The sequence below is a fragment of the Nelumbo nucifera genome, chromosome 2, assembly GCF_055504915.1.
Source record: "Nelumbo nucifera cultivar China Antique chromosome 2, China Antique-T2T, whole genome shotgun sequence".
NCBI lineage: Eukaryota > Viridiplantae > Streptophyta > Magnoliopsida > Proteales > Nelumbonaceae > Nelumbo > Nelumbo nucifera.
In genome coordinates, this window is record NC_142650.1 from 13,390,937 (window position 1) to 13,409,602 (window position 18,666).

General features: G+C 40.6%; 1 protein-coding gene across 12 annotated transcripts in view; it reads right to left on the bottom strand.

Moving 5' to 3' along the window:
• The window catches only part of PRT6 (proteolysis 6), an 82,153-nt gene extending 63,819 nt beyond the window's left edge, over positions 1 to 18,334 (bottom strand). For 6 of the 12 annotated variants that reach the window (XM_088898973.1, XM_088898969.1, XM_088898970.1 and 3 more), the window contains exons 1-2: positions 17,865 to 18,180; positions 16,228 to 17,343 (exon numbers count right to left, since the gene is read on the bottom strand). In XM_088898973.1, coding sequence (XP_088755099.1) covers positions 16,228 to 17,343; positions 17,865 to 17,924 — 1,176 coding nt within the window. In that variant the 5' untranslated portion in view covers positions 17,925 to 18,180. Of the gene's footprint in view, positions 1 to 16,227; positions 17,344 to 17,864 lie in introns of all 12 variants that reach the window. The other 6 variants (XM_088898975.1, XM_088898976.1, XM_010258628.3 and 3 more) reach the window with 2 other exon arrangements.
• Between the last annotated feature and the right edge of the window lie 332 nt (positions 18,335 to 18,666).

The following is an 18,666-nucleotide window of genomic DNA, read 5'->3' on the forward strand; positions in this document are numbered from 1 at the left end:
TCCATTTTCTACCCCTTATTCCCCATATGGCTTTCATAAGTCTTCTGTCGATGACTTCTTTTTTTGATTCCTGAAGGACAATTATATCTGGATTTTCTCTCTTCAATGTTTCTTTCACTAAGCTTCTTTTGAGCTGACCTCCCAAACCCCTAACATTCCAACTTAGTATCATCATTGAGTCACTTTGACAGATTTCCCCTTATTCATCCTATTTCCTTTTGAGATGCAATCCCTTATACCCCACTGAAGCCTTTTTAGTTCTTTTTTAGGACCTTTTTTTCTGTTCTCCTCCTGGGCCTTTCCAGATTTAGTCACCTCTTTTTTTTTTTTTTTGATCAATAACATCAATTTCATTAAATTAAGAGAATAGAGGGAAAGGAATACAAAAGGAGATAAAATAACTTAGCTCCCCAAAAATCAGAAAACTCAGGGAAAGCAAAGAAAATTAAAAACTAGCCCAGAAAACAGCCTCCCTATTCACTCCTTGCTTGGCCAACCCATCCGCAAATGAGTTGGCACTCCTCTTCACCCAGCTGTACTGAATCTCTATGTCCCTACTCAGCCATAAGAACTGTTTTTTCTCATTGTTAAAGTTCCACAAACCACTGTCCTCTGTCTTCAACCAATTAATCACCACCTTCGAGTCACCTTCCAGAATCAAACGGCTAATATTTAGATCTTTTGCTCTTCGAATTCCTTCAAGCGCTGCAAGGATCTCAGCCCTAAGAGAGTCACCTTCTCCAATAGGGCCAGAGAATAAAGTAGTAACAATCCCTTCCTCATTCCTGAAGACTCCTCCAATCCCAGAGGGCCCTGGATTCCTTACACTGCTGCAGTGAAAGCAATCTCTTTCCAGTTTCTTAGCAAGTCATCCATAGGACAATCTGAAAACAACTCCAAAGATTTAGTCACCTCTTTATTAAGGATTCTCTCATTTTCATCTTCTGTCTTTTCTCACAATTCCCAAAGTTCTGGCTATATTGTTCATTCCCAAATTCTCTATCTCCTTCCTGCCTCTGCTTGGTGGAACAACTGTCTGAATTGGAACAATCTGCATTAGGTAGGATGGCAACTCATTTGAACCTGAAAGAGTGGAAGGGGAAAAAAGACAGTGAGATGTAGAAGCAGAGAAAGAAAAAAGAGGCTGAAGAAAAGACAGAACCGAATGGGGGGGCGGGGGAACTCCCTGAGTGCGATTTATGGTTTTGGTCAGGAAAGGAGGATGACAAATCTCTCCCTTGTCTGCGAACAGGGGGGTCTGATTCTGAAGACATTCCGTAGCCTGGATCGATTAACTGGGTCTGTTCGAGAATCTCCCCACATCCCCAACTCCCTTTGTCTGCAAATAGGTCTTTAACTCTTTTAAGAGCAAACTCACGAGGGTCTGGATCTGCTTCAATAGCATACGAGCTGAGGTCGTCCTCTGTGTCTTCTTCACTGGTAGATGGCATGCCAGAGCTCACGGACAGAGTTGGAGCCATGAAAACTTTACCCAGATGCTGGCCTGAACTGGGAGGAGTTTCGGGAACCCCCTAACTGAAAGTGGGGGTTGCTGGTGGGCTTACTAGATGGGCCGGAAGACTTGTGTGGGCCTTGGGTTTGAGAAGAGCGCCCAAATTTTCAAACCGGCTGGGAGTTGGGACAACATTAGCAAACCAGGAACAGGGGGGAGGGGGGGTTTGAGATTTGAGACTTTTAATAAGGGGTTGCGCCTGTCCAACTTCTTCACGTCTTTTGAGCTCCACTACGCCTTTAGATTTGGAGGAGAGCTCCTGCGCAAATTCACGAGGAGCCACCACCGACTTTCCGACTTCTCTGTGCATGCCTCTGCTGCGACCAGATCTCTGAACGACAAAGGTGGAAGTGCCACATGGAGGAGAGACCTTTGAATGAGTTGACTCAGAGAGACCGGAAGGTGACTCGTACGTCTTCTCCACCTCCACAGAGATGTAGAACCATACGTTTCTATCCAGAACTGGGATTGAACGAGGGATGGCATGAATACCACGGTTTTTCACCCTGATTATGGCAAAACTTAACTCAGAGAAATTCAAAGATCGGGGATCTATGTCTTCAAGACCTTCACAAGTGTCTCCTATTAGAGAAAAGATTTCCTTCGTCCATAGGTGGAATGGAAGCCCTCTCAACTCAAGCCAACCATTGAACCTCAACTGATCAGGGACTACAATAATCTTTGGCCACCAGCGTTCAATTTGAACCCAGTCACCAAAAACGAAGATTGCTTTGAGCTTGGTCCAAGAGATAATCAAGTCTTCCGAAGGAGCAAAGCCAACTGCTTTGTTTTGTTCAAAAGGGCGCAGTTTCAACATGGATTCAGAATGCAAATTTGCAGACAGTCCGGCTTCAACTTCAACCCAACTTAACGCAGGTGTTTTCGTACAGACGAAAGCCAAACTCCAATTTCTAAATGGCTTTCCCTGATCTAGTCAGAAGAGGTCCACAGGTGGCAGATTTGGATTGCCTATTATGCAATGGTAATGTGGAGTCTACTGGTCACTTACTGATTCTATGTGAATTTACTCATTGGATTTGGTTAAGGATAGTAGGTGTGTTTGATGTAAAATGGTGCTTCCCAGATGAAGTGAAGGGTCTCTTGAGGCATGGCATCTAGAAGGTTTAAGTAGAACTGGAAAGGTAGCATGGAGCATACTTCCTTCAGCAGTGTTATGGGCTGTGTGGAGTGAAAGAAACAGGAGACTGTTTGAAGGGATTCAGGCTTCAAAGGAAGAAACCCTACGTAAAATTCTGGGGATGGCTCATTCTTGGTTGGCAGTTCACCCTTTGTTTAGAAATAGACATCCTAGTTATTTCTTTGATTCAAATCTCCTTTTTGTAAGGAAAAGCTAGTTGTTTTTTGGGTTTTGGGCGGTAGGGAGCAAATTGTATATCCTCTATTCAGTTTCTCATTGTACAGGGTTTCTTTGTTGGCTTTTTGTTTTATAGAAATACATTACATTACAGTTCAAAAAAAAAAAAAAAAACTGTGTAGCTTCTCCAGTTAGGAAAATAGTTGTTCTTCGTTTTTCTCTTATTTTCAGAACTGAACGGTTTTTGCTCTTTCCTTCTTTTTTTTTTGGTAATTGAATGAAATTTATTAATCAGCGGAGAAGAATAGTACAATGTCCCAAGGAGAGGCACGAGATGCAACCTCTCCAGGTTAGTTAAGTACAGCTTCCAATATATTATAACAACTTACAAAGTAGCACAAAAAAGGACCTCCCTGGACACTCCCTGTTTAGCCAGAGAATCAGCCATGGTATTAGCTGACCTACTTACCCATTTTACCTCAAATCTCATATTCCTAGTTAAGCACTTTACTTTTTTGATGAGGTCTTTGTAGCCCCAAATGGTAGCATTCGGGTTTAGAAGCCACCTTGTTACCACCTGAGAATCCCCTTCAACTAGGAGATGCTCCACCCCAAGCTGGTTAGCGATCTGAAATCCTTGTACTGCAGCTAGTATTTCTGCCCTCGTAGAGTCCCCCACTCCCACCGGTCCTGAGAATAAGGAGATGATGTTGTTGTCCTTATTCCTCGGGACACCCCCTATACCTGACGACCCAGGGTTACCTTGGCTGCTTCCATCAAAATTTAGCTTGATGGCACCTTCTGACGGCGGATCCCATTCTGATAAACGTTTGTTCTTCTTTGTAGAAGCATTAGCTATTACTAACTAATTCCTCTCCAAGTCGTCAAAAGAAAATTCATCAAAAATCTCCAAGGTTTTCAGCCAATGTATTGCTCTTGTTAGGATGTAGTCCTTCACTTCATCTAATCTTCTTTCCTTCTCTAAGAAAACTCTTGCATTCCTTTTCCTCCCATAGGGTCCATAAGGTTGCCGCACTAACACATTTCCACATGAACTTGCCTCTTCTAGTGTGCCATACAAAAAAAAAGATGGGTTAAACAACATACTCAAATCAGTTGGCGGAAACCACCTACCTACCTCCAAATAAACTAAAGCTCCAACTCCATAAGTCTGTAGCAAAGGAGCAGGAAATCAGCAAATGGAAACAGTCCTCGTTCTGGGCCTTGCACAAGAAACACCAATTTGGGGAGAAGCAAAGAGAGGGTCTCTTTTTCTGCAAGTTTTCCAAGGTATTAATTTTCCCATAGTAGACTTCCAACAGAATACAGCAATTTTTTGAGGGATGGGTCGGGCCCAAACTTCTTTGAAAGGGAACCTTTGGGAATTGGGGTTGGTACTAAGGGATTTTTGAAAAGAAGAGCAAGTGAAAGTACCTTTAGGAAGAGGAGTCCAAACTCTTTGATCAGAAGAAGTGGGGTCCAAACAAACAGACTCTAGTAAATGAAGAAGCTCAGTGATACAAATCGACTCACCATCCCTCAATCCCCTACGAAAACCGAAATCCCATTTTAAAGAGAAGGGACTTAATGGGTTCGAAAGAAAATTTGCAATCGGCTCATTTTTGTGAAGGGATAGGGAAAAAAGCAAGGGGAATCGATCTTTGAGGGGTTGAGTACCTACCCAAACATCCTCCCAGAACCTGATAACATCACCGAAACAGGCACCATACCTGATAAAACTGAGGAAGCGAGGAAGAATACCATGTATAGCTTTCCAAGGTGTTGTAAGGGTAGCTCGACGAGATATCCCAGCATCCCAACCATTTCCTGAGCAGCCATGAATGGTTAACACCACCTCATCCCATAATCTCTCTCTCTCGGGGCCATCTCCATAACCACTTTCCTAGGAGGGCTACATTCTTCAGCACTATATTTGCTATCCCTAGACCCCCTTCTTCCTTAGGTTTATTAACTATCTCCCATCTAACCAGATGATCCTTTTTCACCTCCCCTGGTTCCCACAGAAAGTCCCCCATTAAGGTCACCCTAATCAAGGTCACCCTACCCCCTATTGAGATGTAATTCTTTTTCCAAGCTGCCAATCTTTTATCAAATTTTTCCACAATAGAGGCCTAGAAACTACTTTCTTTAGGATTAGCTCCTAAGGGTAGCCCTAAGTAGGTCAAAGGCCAAGGAGAGGTAATGCAACCTAAGCACTCAGCAATGGATTCAATCTCCCAATCCTCCATATTTATTCCAGCCACACAATTTTTATCAAAGTTTATCCTCAGATTGGAGGCCAACACAAAGGTTCTTATTGACTTCTTAAGGTTGTCCACCTTTCTCAAATCATTCCCTTCACAGAAAATAACAATATCATCCGCAAATTGAAGGTGAGTTACTGGACTACCTCTCTTCCCTATTCTCCAACCGAGAAAGTGGATCACCTTGTCTTAAACCTTTGTTGGCTAGAAAGAAATCCTTGACCACTCCATTCACCAAGACTGAATAATGACAAGAACTTAAACATCCTCTTATCCAATTACACCATTTGTCCCCAAACCCACATCTTCTTGACACCTCTAGCAAGAAACTCCAATCCACTAAATCATAAGCCTTTTCCAAATCCAATTTGCAAACAAAACCTTTTCTGCCAGATCTCCTCATCTCTTCCACACTCTCATTTGCAACGAGGATCTGATCTATGATTTGTCTATCCTGTACAAAGGCTCCTTGTGCTTGGCTAATGAGATAAGGGAGAACTGTTTTGATCCCCCTACAAAGCACTTTTGCCAAAATCTTGTAGACGCTTGTCACCAAGCTTATTGGCCAAAAATCTTTGGGGTGTATGGCGTTAGTCTTTTTAGGAACTAAAGCTAGAAAAGTGGCATTGATTCGAGGACTGACAATATCCCAACAGTCCTGATAAAATGCCATTGTAAATCCATCTGGGCCCTGTGCCTTAGCTCTGTCCATGGAAAAGATAGCTTGTTTAATTTCCTCTTCTTCCTCAATCATTCTTTCTAGCCATCCCCTATCTATCTGGTTCAAAGTTTGCCAATCCTCCTCTCCCACTGTCAACCGATTCTCCAGGGGTCTTTGGAATATTGATTTGAAATGGTCCACAATCCTACTACCAATATCCTCTTGAGAAGTAATCTCAACTCCATCAATCTTAAGCTTTAGTATCAGATTTTTCCTTCTTCTCCCATTAGCCATAGCATGAAAAAATTTGGTATTCCCATCCCCTTCCTTGATCCACTTATGTCTAGATTTTTGTCTCCACGATATCTCCTCCCTCAACAAAACCTCCTCTAATTCTTTTTTAAATCTCCATTTCAGTTCTCTATCTTGCACATCCATTATCCTTTGAGATTTTTTTGCATCCAAGTCCTCAATCTGAGCCATTAATCTAGCTTTTGCTTCCTCCACTATTCCAAATTGATCCCTATTCCATTCTTTTATTTTGCCTCTCAACCTTATTAATTTTTTATGGAATCTAACCCCATTCCATTTCACTTCCCTCATCTCTCCATTCCACCATTCCTTAATCTTAGCCAAAAAATCTGGATGTAATAACCACATATTCTCAAATCTGAATGGTCTAGGATCATTTCCAAAAGGTTCTTGTCCTACTTCTATGGAGCAGTGATCAAAGGTTATTCTAGGTAGTGCCTTAGCCACCAATCCTCTCCAGTGGCTCTCCCAACCCTCACTAAAGAGAAATCTATCAAGCTTCGAACAGATTGGGTTTTCTTGGAAATTGGACCAAGTAAAGATTGCTTGTAGTAGAGGAAGTTCTCGTAACTCACAAGAGTTAATGAAATCATTGAACTTCCTCATACTAGTCATGATGGCTTATCTGGAATTATTTGATTCAGTTGTGAATCTAATTGCATTAAAATCCACCCCAAACACCAAGGGCCTTCCCATAAACCTTGAATGCCATGAAGCTCCTCCCATAACTCATTCCTCTCTCTATAATTATTTGGCACGTACACATTTGTTAGCACCCATATAAAGCCATCTTCCACCATCCTGAATTTTAAGGATATAGTGAAGTTTCCTATCAGCTCCTCTATTGGTTCTACAAAGTCCTCCCTCCACAAAGTTACTATTCCCCACGAAGGAGCTGAACACCATCTCACCCCTCTTACTTTCCAAATCTCTCTAACCCACCTCCTATCCAGTTCAGCTATTTTTGTCTCCTGTAGCATCACAAAATTAGGTCTTTCTTTCCTAAGTAACTCCTTAATCAATCTCCTTTTTCTAGCACTGCCCAAACCCCTCACATTCCAACTGATTATCTTCATTAACCTTCATGAATAAGCCCTCTAACACTATTTCCTTCATTTGGAAGCCTTTTTCCTTTCCCCTCTTCCACTGAATTCGATATCCCCTTCAATGTCCAAAATTAGTCTCTCTACTTCAGACCTTTTCCCCTTTATTTCCTGTTTCCTGCCCCAAACTGTTGAGGTTAGCGTATGCTTCAAATTTTTTGGACTCTCCTCTATCATTTCCTTTTACTGTATATATTCCTCCAACAAGGTACAAATCTACTCCCAAATCCATTCTAGTTCGTCTTGTTTCCTTACTACCAAACTAACTCCATCCTCAGTTCGAAATCCCGCCTTATCAATCATCATTCCCCTGCTGCCACTTGGTTGGTCTGGTTGAGATTCCAGGATATCTATTACAAGCTGAGAACCCATATTAGTATCTAAAAACAAATGGACAAGCTTACTTGAAGGTGGCAGAGATGATTGAAAATGGACCAGCTATTGGGTATCAATTCTTGGAGTCAGAACCAGACCCATTCCCTTTTCATGACTCAGTCGTGGAAGTGAACTAGGTTCAGGCAGTACTTTTTCACCCCCTACAGTCAAAGATGCATCCCTAGTCTTTCCCTCTGCGTGAATCCTTTGATAAGGTGCCAGATCAAATTTCTGTCTCTCTGGTCCAACGTCCTGACTATGTTGTGCAAGCGGAGTAGAGTCGTTTATTGGCGGAGATGTAAACTGCCGGACCTCTTCAAGTGTTCCCATCTCCATCTGTTTTTTGTTCGGAAAACCTAGACTGATAGAAATCTGTTCGCCGCTGTTGAGACTTAGAATTCTTTGTCGTCTGATGTTGCCAGAGTCTTGCATGTCCATTTCCTCCTCTGGAATAAATTTCCGTGTTTAAACTTCCCTCCTCCAAAATATCTTTTGGTTTTTAAAGGTCAATACTTCCCAGACTAATAGTTCCTCCAGATTCTGAGTCTGAATTAGAGAACTCTTCGTCATCTGTCAATCTGTCCGAATCTGAGTCAAGTAACTCATTTCTTTTCACACACCTCGGGTTACGGCGATCCTGTGCAGAACTACTCATCTTCATCGATGGGATCCACTATAACAAACTGGAAACTTTCATTGAGCTGTGTGAGTGAAGGTAGGAGCTCGAAGAAGATGATGGTAGACCTTGTTTGTTGTCTACCTGAGGTACTTCCCCTGTCATGTGTCCCTTTAAGTCATCACGCACCGACTTGATTCCTGGGCCAGTTAATTTTGGCCCACTTAACTTTTTGGACCTGTTGGGCCCAGGAATAAGATTTGAAGTTGGATTTGGGCCTGTTGGGTGATCCACCATACAGCTTCCTAGCAAAAGCCCCACCTGACCCGATGGTTTACCTCCCTCCAGTTGTACTGTATCTAGATCCTTTCCTTCATTTGAATCATTCAATATATTATGTTTGGCGCCACAAGCAGCTACCTGAGCAATGGTTCTATTGGTTGTCAAACCTTTACCTTGTGTCACACATCTCCTAATAGTCTCCTGACCCAAATCTTTTGGACTGCCTAAAGGTAGAGTTTCCATTTCAGTGAAACTTCCTTGTCTCTTTTTTCCAACCAAGTTCAAGTTGCCACGTAACTCCATTTCCTCCACCTTTTCGTCTTCCTCCTGCCTTGCCTCCCTCCAAAGGTTAGCTTCAATGGATGACACTAACCAAACTGGTAAGAATAGTTCATCCACAATTACAGTCACCTTCCTCGGTATATCTTCTGGTTTTACTCCACCCAGTAGAATGGCTGCACTTCGCAGATCTCCCCAGAAGACACCATCAAGGCGAGCTCCACACAGCAAAGCAATTGAGTTTGCAGTTTCTTGATTCCAGAGATGGAATGGCAGCCCAACCACTCGAACAGTAACATTATCTTCCACTAAGAACACTTTCGAATTTGAAGAAAAAGACCATTTATAGACTGAAAAAATCCCCAGAACATCTTGGATACAACATGCTCTAACATTTACCTAGTTTTCGAGAGGGTCCAATACTGCCTTAGCAGAATCAAACAGAGTTAAGATGAAGGTGCTTCTTAGCTCCAGTTTGAGCTTCAGTAGTTCTACAACTTTCCACCAATCTGTCACCAATCCTCCAGCTTCAACCACTAGTGTTCTTTCCCATTTTCCTACTATTCCATCTGCTATCCAGGAAGGATCCCTCCTACTGTTTGCCATGGTTAAAAATTTCTTTTCTGGTACCTCTTCCTTATACATGATCTGTCTTCTAGTTTCTGGTCTTAGTTCCCTTTCATCAATTTCCGATAGTTCTTTTTTTTCCAATTCCCTTCTATTTACGAATTTTGTTAGTATCCCAGCTATCTTTATCCATCCTTTGCCATTCTTCCCTTGAGGGAAGCAAACCATCTGCTTCCTTCCTTTAGAAAAATATTCAGTGAGAGATATGAATGCACCCTTTGCATTCCCCTTGTTCTCCATCACATACCTCCTACTTGACTCTGAGGACTTTTCTTTCCATTTTATCTGTTTCCCTTTGGTTGCTGCATCAAAGACATATTCCTTCACCCAGACAACCATGTCTGAGCCTTCCACAAGAACCGTAGCCCTCTTCTGTTCTCTTATTTTCAGTCCCATTCTTCCTTTGATCCGTATTTCTTCAAAGAGAAAATCTTTGGCCTCTACCCTCAAAGCTGACCTCCATTTTGCTTTCTCCACAAAGCCTCCTTCCACTAAGCCTCTATCCACAAAGCCTCCTTCCACTCAGCAACACTTGTACTTGAAGCTGTTGGAACTAAGAAGTCCAACACTTTTACAGCCCAAACCTTCTCCCAGTCCAATTAAAACATCAGAGAAATCCAACAAATTGGTTCTATCAATATCTTCATTTGTATTGTAAGATAGTGCCTCCAGACCATTTACAGCCCAGATCTTCCCCAAACCCAATATTGGGCCCAGATCTTCCTCAAACCCAAAAACAAACTTCTTCACTTCAATCATGGTCTCGCCTTTCCATCTTCTCACTGGACTCTCCATCTTCCAAAGCAAACTTTAGGCAATGGATTTGGACATGACAGTGCTTGGATCTCTGAAAGTCTGAGGAATAGCTTGAAGTCAATGGAATGAGGAGCAATTATCATTATCCATAAGCATTCCTCTTTTGGATGCAATGTAATGTGAGTGACTCCTATCACATTCCAAATTGTGAATTGTGACCACTTAAGATCAATACTTTGCGCTATTTTCCCCATCGCATCTTGTGCAATGTATAATTATCAATCACCCCCTCTTACACCTGGGTTTCTTGTCAAGTTGATATTAACAGCCCCAGTCATCTTCTAAGTTACGAAGACAAGGTAATGTAAAGCTAAAAGCATCAGATTACCAACCTCTCTAGACGGTTAGACTACACATAAAATTGCATTCGTGAAATAGAAGATTTTATGTGAACGAAATTTTCACAATAAGAACTCCTGTTGAAGAAGTATGGTGTGACTCGATAAAACTTTAAGAACTTTGAACTGAAGATTTGCGTGATTAATCTGAAATTCAGAATGAAGCACACCAAACACAATTATTTTAGTTATCCCTTGTGCTTAGTATAGACAAAGACAAAGATGTGCCTTGTACCAAAGTATTGCCTAACCCATGCTAGCCACCCACTTCATTTGCTTTTATACCAACTCTTCTTGGGAAATCAGACCCCAGTATAACTGATTTCTATTCACCCGTTTGTCTTGCTAACCTATCTGCCAAACCACTAGCAGATCTTAGAATTTAGGTATAACATCATTATACTCATCAGCTACTCAATCTGTGTCAATATGTATTTGTACCTCCGTCAAGAACCAAAACAGTTCATGTTTAGCAAGCTCACAACCATAAAAGTCCCTTCAATGATCAATCTCTATACCCTAGAGATTTTAAAAGTTTCAGCCCATTTTAGAACAGCCATAAGTTTCACCCTAGTTGAATCTTCTTGTCCAATGGATCCAGATTACAGAGCCAAACTCGCTGCTTCACAGTTCCAAAATGCTCTCCCTACTCCAAATCTGCTAGGATTTCCCAAATCGCAAGGGTCAAAATTCAATTTGGTAGAATTAGTAGTTAAAGGGGACCAGGGACATTTGGGAGGGGCCCTTGTATATGAAGAGCCACCACTGATTGTCAACTCCTGATGATATTATTAATGGAGAAAGGGACAGAGGCTCCACAGATTTCAACATGTTGCCATTCTTATAGCAAATGCTTCTATTAAGGCATCTTTGCTTCAGGATTCCCCTTTAAATTTCCAGCATTCCTTTCTTCCCGCATGGCCCAAAGGCTTCTTGTGCGGGAATAAGAAAAGAGTGTTGAACAAGCTATCAACCTTCCCCACGGAGTCCACCTACAAGGCTACAACCAAATAAACATAAAAAAAAAAAAACGTGTAAATGTTGGATACAAAAAAAAACAAGACACTAGTAGGTGAACCATAGTTTCCCAACCTGTTCTACAATAAAACATATGTCAGGAAATAAGTGTCTTAGGACTTTTCCTTTGCAAAGTTTCATAAGAGCCAATCTTGAAATGAACTACCTCCCAACAAAATACCCTAATTTTGGGAGGCACAGGTCCACCAAAAACTGCATCTACAAGGAAAGCACCCTAAAAAGGGGTATCACAGGTGAGCTTTAAAAAAAGAGACAAGAAAATCTGCCACTGCAATCGGCCGTCCAAATTCCGCTGTATGATTCAGAGACAAGAATAGAGATACTCTCTAAGGAAGAAATAAGAGATAAATCTTCAGATATTTCATAAACCCTTATACCCGTTCTGAAACCTAAGTCCCAAATAATACCATGACCCAATGAAGAAATACAATTGGAAATTAGTTTCTCTTTGCACACAGAAATGGAATAAAGAGCTGGAAATCTGTCCTTTAGAGGCAAATCCTCTTTTTTTTTTTGATAAATTTAGTGGCAAATCCTCCTCCCACCAAAGGACTTCCAAAAATTGAAAGAAAACAGGGAAGGAGACAACAACTTTCCAAAGGGAAGTGAAGGGCACTTAAGAATTCAACCCTGCATCCCTACCACTATCACCATTTTTTATTTTTCAGGACAAAATGAATTTATTAAGAAAATAAAAACCATAGAACTTCTACGCTCATTGTAAGAAGAATGTAGGGGAATAGCATAGCCAAGGGCTAATACAAGATAAACATGAGTACATCAGTAGATGGTCATCAAACTAAAACCCTTGTACAAGTGCCCTGGGCATGATGCACCCCAAACCTGATAGATCACCCTACCCCTTCCCTGGCAAGCAAGTCAGAGAGGTCATTGGAAGATCTTGGCACCCAGCTAAACAAGCTGTTCAAAACTTCAGCCAAGCAGCGAGGGACCTTGACTCCTAGTGAAGCAAGTATTGGATGGATTATCCTCAAGGCTAATGAGACCACATTTTGAGCTTTAGTGGACAAATAGGAGAGGCTGACAGCTGACTACACAAAAGAAGAACCTAAAGCCCTCCTAGTTGGACTCAGTTGATAAATCCCTCCAATCACATTGATAACAATTGAAGGAGATTCGAGAGATGATATCTTATGGTGTCAGAATGTGGATGATAGTACTTGATGTATGCCACATTTCCTCAGTGAAATTAGAGAAATCCCTTCTCAGATGATTGCCCACATTGGATGGACCCAAAGGAATCTTCATCCTATGGCTGACAGATTAGTTAAATCAGGGATGGAAGATCATTTTTGCATGGTAACAACACTATGTCTAGGTAGACTTTTGGTTGGGTTGTGTCTTTGCTTATTCTTTTTGAGGAAAGGTAACAAATATTCATTACCCAAAAAGGGTAAAGGATGTACATGAGATGATGTGCAAAGGGCCTTGCCAACCAAAAGCCGAAGAACAAAGCCCATTAATTAATTGACATTGTATTTGCACTGTACAATGAGTCCCTTCCCAACCCAGATTTAGCTAAACCATCGGCCAATTGATTCAATTGAATTCTCTGGGGATCCATCTGTAACAGCAAGACAAAAAGGTGGATAACTCTTGGATTTCAAGTAAAAAATAGGAGAGTTTCCAGGGGGCTGAATCATGAGAATTATCCTATTTTGTGGTAATTTTTTAGTCCTCTTCAACTACAAGGGAGCTGATCTGCTGGGATTTAGCAATTCTAAGGCCTTCAAGAAGAGCACTCTTGAGCACGAATCTCAGCTTCAGCTGCACCTGCCACTATAGTTGGTCTACTAGACACCCAAATCAAGCCACCATTTCAGTTGCACAAAAGGCCCCCAATTCCAGCTTCAGGAGGAGCATCTTGAACCTTGTTGAAGCTACCATCAAAGTTTAAAGTATAATCACTCTCCCATCTTGAGACAGTTGTTTTGAAGACAGATCTTCTTCCTTGGAGACTTTACAAGGTCAAATCCAAGGCCTGCTAAATATATGGACGGTGAACAGCAAGGCCTTGTTGGTTATAACCTAGATAACCAGCAGAGAAACTAGCCAGAAGTTATGCTTACTTTGCTTATCACTGTGCATTGCACTATCCTCTTACATACATTCCTTTTTTGCTTTTGTTCTTTATGAAGTTATTCTTTATAAAACCTATCAAACAAAAGTTATTCTTTATAAAAAAAGAGCAAAAAAGAAACGGCCTTTAGTTTGATTCTCTAATATTATGTGCAAGGAATTACCCTTCAACCACACACTCATGACTTCATAATCACCTTCAGCAATTAAAGCACATTCCATACCAAGTCCCAAGAAGAAAGCTAAATTTCTTATCTCACTGAGAGCTCCTAGGAAATCTCCTTCCCTAATTGGACCGTTTCCTGAAGTATCTCTAGGAACACTACCCACAACAAATAAGCCAGATTTAACAAAGAAGCAGTCATCAATATCAAGTTTTATTGCTTTCTGGGGCCATCCATGCTTGTATTGCCTGTCTCCTCTATGGTGCCTAACCAGTCACCACTTGTAAAGCTCTAACAATAGTCCATACAAACACCATTGATTTCTCTAGCAGAGATACAATAAGCAACACACTGCAACTACATCATGATGGCTATGACGTCATCCTTATTGCCAAAGATTTTTTAACTTCCATTTCAAACATTCCACAAAACTGCTGCCCTTGCAAAAGCTCAAGGAATAGTGACTCAAATAGCTCCAAAAGGATGTCTTAATTTTTCTTAAACTACCCTTGATTTAGATCTAAACTAATTAGCTTAATTCTCAAATAAATTTGATAGTTCGAATCAATCAATTCTGTTACAAGTGACCTCAGTCTGAAATCTTCATATTACTTACCGAACTTCCATAATAAATCATGTTCCTCAAAAAGTTAAACCCAGCCAAATTAAATAGCTATACTCTTCCCATTTTCCCCCCTTAGTAGAATATCCCCGAAGTTCCAAAAGTCCTAAACAAGATACCCCATACATGCTATTGCTAACTAAATTGCTACTGCATGATTTCTTGGATTTCTAAGAAACAGAAACTTTGTTCATTAACATGAAACTCCTACCACTAGGCCATTCTCTTTCTTTAGGTTTAAATCCTTTTATAAACTTCACATGTAAACAACACTTAGAGACAAATATATGGTAGGGTTCAGCTTTTCAGGTTGGACCATGATGCACAAGTCTTCAATTTAGCAATTAATTTTTATATTAGGTCGATATTCTCAACTTATCCCATCCAAACACCCATAGAATCTAACCCCACTAAACCCAAGTTGGGTGGAATCAGTCAGTTGGCCAAGTTGTATGCCTATCTCAATGCCCAATAGACTGGGGTTCCCAATCGAACAACCGCCAAAGTCAAGCTCAAATTCCACCTAGAAGGATATCTCTATTCACAAAAAGAATCAAAATGCCAAAAAAATCAATTAGGGGTGTAACACGGGTCTGGTTACTTGGTTAGTCCAAAGCCCCCAAAAGGTCAGGTTGGATTGGGTTGAAGGCCAGGTAAGGGTTTTGCTGAGTTAGGTTACAACAGTAGTTGTACTAGATACTTTTAATTATTCATTTTCAATAAACTATTATTCTACTTAACATAAAAGGGGTTGTGGGTTCAACAATTCAGATCAATTTAGGATTGACCTCAACCAGACCTAATCCAGCTGCATTTGCACCCCTGTATCACATAATAGCCCATTGTGATTTATGACAAGGAACTTATCAGAAAAAAACGGTTTCTGACATGGAACTACTTAGCTACCAGAGCCCAATCTAAAATTAGTAAAAGGACACTGCTACAATGTGATATGATAAGTGCAGCTTTTTGGTCAAACACCATCCACTCCTAACATCCAAAAACACAACAAAGAAGTGCATAGTTTTTTTTACTCTCGTACAAATGTGAATATGAGCCCATGAGCCTTTACTAGCCTAGCATTAGTCATAGCGATGCAATAATGCGCAGGCATTGATTACATTCACTTAGGCTCAGTTTTGGAAGAGTGCAAATCCAAATGTACAGTGCAAATACAAGGTTTAGAAATACCATATAGAAGGTTTTGCACTGAACATTTTGTATTTGCATTCTTCCAAAACTGAGCCTCAGGGTTTGTTTGTTTGAAGTGCAATTTCATTTGAACTAGTGCAAAAGTTTGGAAGTGTGTGCAAATGAGTTGAGTGCAAATTGTGATTTATTTTTTTTTTTTACTTTTACCTTATTTTGTTTGTTTGCAATGCAAATTAAGTAAAATAAACCTGAAACAAAGTAAAAGTATAATCCAAAACAAAATTCAATCAGAATTCACACTTTTTTCATTTGTATTCCCATGCATTTGAACTAGTGCAAATGAAATTGCACTACAAAAAATAAAAAGAAAAATAAAGAAAAACAGAGCCTTAAGTGCAATTGGGTAGTAGTAAAAATTGTAGCAGAACTAGCAACAGTTGAATGGGATGCACTACATCTCATTAACTGCACAACACATTAAGATCAAGTATCCTACTTATCCTTTCACAGAACACTCATATCAACTTCCAGCTTAAAATATTTCACTGGAAGCTGCTCCAAGGGGATAGATTTGGGATAGATTTAAGTAGAGAACAATAACCTAAAAGTAATTGAACAGAAAGAAGGAAATGAAAATATCAGTATAGTACCTGCAATTGACCATCTTCCCCACTGCAAGAAACAAAGACTTCTCCCAAACATCCCAAAAGCATGCCCAGTAGGTTCACTTCTTTCACAAGGTTTGGTGTTAGAGTCGACACTGTGAAAATTTGCACAGAGAAAACTGCTAACAATGGATACTTCACAAGAACAGTATCACTACACTCTTTTACAGCTTCATTGATGATGGCAGGATAGTAATTAATAAATACTTTGGCAAACTCATACTTAAAATTGGGTTCACCCAGTAATTTCAAGAGTAATTCATGGAGCTTCTTGACAACTGATTCGTCATCCAAGAACCTCTCCGCCCTCACCAGAACATCCAACAAACCAACCAATGAGAACACTCTCTTGGAAACAAAACCAAGTAAGCTTTCACTGTACTTGCAAAATTCAAGAAGCATCTCAACTATCGCTAATGTTAACTCATTTCCAAACATTTTGCAAACATCAACATGACCACCTACCCTAGGAGTTCCCTGGAGAGAAGCTTCCCCACTGAGTAGCTTATCTTTCCAACACAAGAGAAGCGCATCCAGGATAGGCCCAGCAGAATTTGCAATCTCCTCTGGGACAGGTTGAATCTGTTCAGTGCCTTTATGCTTTGAACAAAAGCCCTCTCGCTTCCATGCAGTCACATCACCACAATCACAGCACCCACCACCAGTGTAGATGATAGAATAATCATGGTCTTTGTGGTTCCCATTCTGGAAACAAGGAACACATATTGCACATGTAGGGTCGTTCTCACAGGTTCGGCAGCGGTATGCTATATCATTTTGCCCCCAAACAGCCCCACATACCCCACGCTGGCCACTGCTCATGTTTGCCAGACTCTCTAGGGAGGAATGCGGTTCACCCTCAAACATTAACCACTGCAGCCATGACATGCTTTCTTGGAATTGATTTTTAATGCTGGAACCCCTCGAAGCTTCTCCAGCCTTGGTTTTAGATTCCGATAAAGCTTCCACTACTTTTACATCAGAAGGTAATATAGCATTTACCAGTTCAGTTATGTAGGACTTGTTCACCTTCACCAAGGCAACTAACCCTGGCTGGAGTTGATCTAGTTGCTCGGCAGGAACTCCACACCTTAGAAGTCTCTGGTATCACATATTTAAACAGGCAGTAAGGTCTTATACACACAGAATGCAGTTGCTATAAATGTGCTTAAATTTCTAAAGAACAGAATACAAATAGATATTAATTGAAGCCCCAAAACAACAAATAATCCTCTAAAATTATTGTAGCGTTATAAAGAGAAAACCAAACTATAATAAACAAAAATTCAACAGAAAATCTACCCGATGAGAAGACGCAATTTTAAGAAAAATCATAGAAAAAGCAATGATCGAAGCTGGTGTACAGGTAAAAGTTCTATAATTTAAATAGATCAAAGGGGAAAAAAAAAAGTTAAAGAAAAAATCCTTTAGTTGTACAAGAAATAATAGTAACAGACAACGCAAACATGGAACTCGAAATTCAGAACCCAAAAGGCTTTTCTAAAGGAAGTCCACATCGATTAACAGCAAAAATAATAATACACGATTAAAGACACAACATTCAACTCTAGGTCGGCATCAAAATGCACAAGTGAGACGAAGAATCAATCCGAAGGCTCTACCTGTAGAATTCGATCCTGCGGAGACAAGTAATTAGGCTCCATCGGGGAATCGACCTCCATTCCAGACAGGAAAGGCAGCCAATCGACGCAACTCCAGTATCTGAATCTTGAGTTTCCACGCCCCAGCGTTGCAGAAATAGAGTTAGTAAACCAGGAATTTGATACTGTCGTCGAAATCCCTACTTATTCCTAGGGTTTATGTGCCTGAAATCCGCCATGAACCCCAATCCTTTGGGTTCCCACATGATACACCAATAACACCGACTCAGAGATAAATCTAAAACTTGTAGTCTTATACGACTCACTGACAACTTTCAATGATGATAGTTTTGTACGCTTATATTCCTCTAAATTTACCTAGGCAAATTTCCGGATTTACCCTGCCTGCAGTGTTTATTCATGAAGGTTCTCACTTGGTCAAACCAACGTTGACAAGAAAGAGACACCTCTATGGATTAAAAAAGAACGAAAAAAAGAAGACACCTCCATGTAATATGTACTGAGTGACATATCATCTTGTACGGAAGGTCAGGACCCACAACTGGCCACGTATAAAAGACAAAAAAATAACTTGACGGTTACCCCTTCGCAACGATGCTCGTTTTCACCGTCTCAATGAGATTGATAATTTGACTATTATGTGACATGCTTGCTCCGTTTGCTCGTTTGGATGGTTTTCCGCGGTTTTGAAGAGTTAAAATGGAAATGGGATTCGGTTAGTGCAAAGCCGGTTCAAACAATCATGCATTCCGAATATCTCCCATTAAATAAAGCATAGAACTACGGAGATGTTCCCCATGCA